The sequence below is a fragment of the Octopus bimaculoides genome, chromosome 29 (genome assembly GCF_046866305.1).
Source record: "Octopus bimaculoides isolate indiv1 chromosome 29, ASM4686630v1, whole genome shotgun sequence".
Classification (NCBI taxonomy): Eukaryota; Metazoa; Mollusca; class Cephalopoda; order Octopoda; family Octopodidae; genus Octopus; species Octopus bimaculoides.
The window spans coordinates 16,160,128-16,165,127 of NC_142956.1; the positions used below are offsets into that span (position 1 = coordinate 16,160,128).

General features: G+C 35.9%; 2 protein-coding genes across 5 annotated transcripts in view; one reads left to right on the top strand and one right to left on the bottom strand.

Annotated features, from left to right (window-relative positions):
* The window catches only part of LOC106876738 (N-acyl-phosphatidylethanolamine-hydrolyzing phospholipase D), a 235,918-nt gene that overhangs the window by 178,359 nt on the left and 52,559 nt on the right, over positions 1-5,000 (bottom strand). The gene's annotated exons all lie outside the window — the stretch shown is intronic.
* LOC106876737 (acetylcholine receptor subunit beta) overlaps positions 4,118-5,000 on the top strand; it is a 19,625-nt gene continuing 18,742 nt past the window's right edge. For both annotated transcript variants that reach the window (XM_089345159.1, XM_089345160.1), the window contains exon 1: positions 4,118-4,743. In XM_089345159.1, coding sequence (XP_089201285.1) covers positions 4,582-4,743 — 162 coding nt within the window. In that variant the 5' untranslated portion in view covers positions 4,118-4,581. The remainder of the gene's footprint in view (positions 4,744-5,000) is intronic.

Below are 5,000 nucleotides of genomic sequence, written 5' to 3' on the forward strand. Positions count from 1 at the left end.
AGAGCGCACAATGTTCCTGAAGGTCGGCAATGGTCTTCCTCGGTCACGAGTGGACAGCCATCATCAACATCATCATCATTATATATATATATATATATATATATATATATATATATATATATATATATATATATGTATGTATGTATATATGTATATTTATACATATATATATATATATAATACATAGACAGAGCCTGAAAGATTGCTTTAAGTTAGATAACATATTTTATAAATATGCCTATTCAAGTATCATGAAAGCATGAAACTATTAGTATCTCCTTCGGTTCTATATTCAATTTGATACATAACACACGCGCACACGAGCGCGCACACGCACACACTCACACACACCACGCACACACAAGTGTGTGTGAATATATATATGCATCTGCACAGCAGACATTGCACGCCCAGTCAACCAGTCAGTCACATGAATCAGAAAGTAAACTTGTACAAATAAATGATTATCTTTATCGATAATATAAACATACATATGTACTTATAGTCACCATTCACCATATATACCTTTATATAAATATATATACACACATACATATATACATACACAGATATACATACATATATATATATATATATATATATATATATATATATAGATATCTGTGTATGTATATATGTATGTGTGAGTGCGTGTGCGCATATATATATATATATATATATATATATATATATGCGCACACGCACTCGCATATATATACACACACGCACACATATATAAGTATGTAATGCGTATGTTCATATATCCATTACAACAACAACACACACACACACACAGTATCTTCAGATGTCAGCCACGCAAACTAACTAGCATTTTAATACATAGATATACATCGTTATCACGCATGCACACACTCATATATACAGATACGCAGACACACACGTGTGTGTGTGTATATATATATATATATATATATATATATATATATATATATATGTATATATTGAATTAGAGGTTAGTTAATTAATTGATTTATCTCCATTTTCTTATTTTTCTTTTATATATATATATGTGGGTGTATATATATATATATATATATATATATTGTAGATATGCAGTCATTATGAGTTTGAATTAGTCTCTTACTGCTTTCAGTTTTCAACTGTGAACTCAGGGTCGTCAGCTAAGTGACACTCACACTCACACTCACACTCACACACTCACGCACAGAGAGATATTATGGGACCACAATTCACTCTACAGAAAGCGGCAAGCTCTTTGGATCCCAAGACACTTTGACGAGTGCCATGCATGGACATTTCACTCATTGAGTGACTTCTGTAACTTTCAGCCATTTGACAAAAATATATTATCACATCTCATAAAAGCTATATTTTTATTTCTGTCTGTCTGTCTGTCTATCTTAATCCCTATCTTTCTATCCATCTGTCTATCACCCCTTTTCTCTCTCTCTCTCTCTCTCTCTCTCTCTATATATATATATATATATATATATATACACACACATATATATAGATATATATATACATATATATATAATTGTCCGTCGGTCTGTTTCTCTCTCACTCTTTCTCTCTCTCTCTCTCTCTCTATATATATATATATATATATATATATATATATATATATACATACATACATACATATATACATATATATATATATATATATATATATATATATAGTTGTCAACATGATGTTACTTACTACAATATTTCTCATCGTTGAGTTTTGCATAGTACCAACGCTAAATCAACATAACGGACAAGGTAAGTCAATGTCTATAATATTTTTTCTTGTTGAACAATGAAGTCACTATAGCTGTGTCTCTGTGTACTTATATATGGGTCGTCAGCTAAGTTACACTCACTCAACCACACACACACACACTCACACTCACACTCACACACACACTCATGCACAGAGAGATATTATGGGACCACAATTCACTCTACAGAAAGCGGCAAGCTCTTTGGATCCCAAGACACTTTGACGAGTGCCATGCATGGACATTTCACTCATTGAGTGACTTCTGTAACTTTCAGCCATTTGACAAAAATATATTATCACATCTCATAAAAGCTATATTTTTATTTCTGTCTGTCTGTCATTCCTTTTCTCTCTCTCATTCCATATCTCTCTCTCTCTAACTATATATATATATATATATATATATATATACATATACACACACATATATATATAGATATATATATAATTGTCCATCGGTCTGTTTCTCTCTCTCCCCTTCTCTCCCTCTCTCTCTCTCTCTCTCTCTCTCTCTCTCTCTCTCTATATATATATATATATATATATATATATATATATATATATATATATATATATATATATGTATGTAGTTGTCAGTATGATGTTACTTACTAAAATATTTCTCATTGCTGTGTTTTGGATAGTAACGACGCAAGATACAGGTAGAGGACAAGGTAAGTCAATGTCTATAATATTTTTTCTTGCCAAATAATGCAGTCACTATAGCTGTGTCTCTGTGTACTTATATATGTGTATGTGTTTATATATATATATATATATATATATATATAGAGAGAGAGAGAGAGAGAGAGAGAGAGAGAGTATCAAACAATAAGCAACACGGATTTCAAAAGTGATTGCAGTACGCACGTTTCATGCTACTTCAATTTATTTAAGTAATGTGAGCATTACCTTAAATGCAATATGAAGAGCAATCTTCAGCTGCACGAAAAAATGTAGAAAAAAAGATGGGATATTCGGGTGCCTTCGCATAAGTACCATATTCAAGCCTTGAATCTATATATATAGAGTATGTATATATGTATGTATGTATATGTATGTATGTATGTATGTATGTATGTATATGTATGTATACAAACATACATATATACATACACACACACACACACACACACACATACATACATATATATATATATATATATATTTATATATATATATATATATATATATATATATATATATATATATATATATATATATATATATATATATATATATAGATATATATATTTAAAAATGCAGAGATGCCTATAATAGGACATCTAACCCGCTAGAAAGAGCAGCAAAAGACTACATACCACAAAATTAGGGATAATTTCGAAAGGGAATGAAAAATAAAAACATTTACCAATCTATATTCTGTACCGTGGTTTCAAGTCAATTTTAGTAAGATAAAAATTATATATCTTACAAAGGTCAGACTATCATCAGCAGAAATGACCAGACAACATATGAAGCACGAGTCAATAGGGAGCATGGTTCGTGTTTCTATGTCTAATTTTTCAGCAGCTAGCGCTCGAAATGGATGTATGGTGTGAAGATTTCTTGGCGAGTATTCAGCAACCCAAGTTTCTGCGTATTTCAGCTCGCTCGACTATGCACAGCTTGCACTGCATGCTTCTATTTATGTAGGGTCCCTGCCATTCTAAGATTTTTCCCCTTAATATCGAATGGCTGGTCAAGGATATGACAAACCGTTTTTCTGGGATCCTGACGGAGGGCCTGTGGTTGTACAAGCGTCGCTTGAAAGTCGTACCAGCTAATCCGATGTATTTCCAGGTCTGGATGTTGACTGTGTTCACATTACTGGTGCATCTCCGGTTGGCACAGGGCCCGGGGATATTGTTGTTGCCACTGGTGTTGTTAGGGCTGCCGTCATTACGACGCGCGGCTCCGGTGATGCGGCTGAGGTTGCCATCGTTGTGGTGGTCGTTTTTGGCCGTAGGGTTGGCGCTATGGTCGCCCGTGTGTTGGTATGGGTACCGTCGATGGTAATGTTGGGTGTGGGGCCGGTAGCTTCACTAGTGCTGCTGGTGTTGGCGCGGTCATCTTCTCCGGATGTAATGCTGGTGCTGAGGTCGTTGGCGTCTGTGCTGACGTTTCCGCAGCTGTCGCTGCCTCCGATCCCGTCGATGTTGTCGAATGATCCATTGTTGCTATCACTGTGGTCGCTAGGCCCAGGTATCACCACAGCCTCATAGATGACTCCCTCGGCCTCGCATTAGCCTCCCACTGGACAGTCATTGTACACCTTGAAAGAGCAACCAGCCTGTTCCCGTGTTTTATGAGTTGTTAACTAATATACTTTTAATGTTGGGAGCACAACTAAAGGAGACCCTTAATTTGTGCCTGTTGAATAAATGTCTGTATCCGTGTGTCTCTGCGTGAAGTGTTTGTATATTAACCGGAGCAATATCCTTCCCAGACAAGCCTTGACGTTGAGTGAGAAAGATGGGAACAAGCCAAACTATGTTTCGGCGGCGCTTCCTTTTGTGGCGTTGCATGTAGGCGATGCAGTCCTTACACCTGCTGAACGCCAGTGCCTCATTGAGAAATATAGGGAGAGAGAAATATAAGGAGAGAGAAAGAGAGAGAGAGAGAGAGAGAGATAGAGAGAGAAAGGAGTGAGAAAGACAGAAAAAGAGCAGAGAAAGAAGAGGAGGAGAAAGAATGGGAGAGAGAGAGGGGAAGAGAAAAGACAAAGAAAGACAGAGAAAGAAGAGGGGGGAGAAAGACAGAGAAAGGAAAGAGAGGGAGAGAGTATAAACGAGGGAGAGAGAGTGATACTCCATCAATTTCACCTGTAAATGTTTTGGTTTTTTTCCCTTCCAGGGACCATACATTTCCATAGGATAAATACTTTGTTGCAATACGTTAAGAACAGTTCAAGTCCATTGATTAGGCCGTCTCCTTCCAATACGATAATCGATATTCACATTGAAATTCAGATGATGGACAGCATAGAATTGGTGAGTAATGGAGAATATAACATTTGATGTGGGCAGAGGAGAAGTTTAAATTTTTTTCTTGGAGGTTTTTTTGTCTGTTTGTTTTACTCTTTTACTCTTTTACTTGTTTCAGTCATTTGACTGTGGCCATGCTGGAGCACCGCCTTTTAGTAGAGCAAATCGACCCCCAAGACTTATTCTTTGGAAGCCTAGTACTTATTCTATCGGTCTCTTTTGCCGAACCGCTAAGTTACGGTGACGTAAACACACCAGCATCG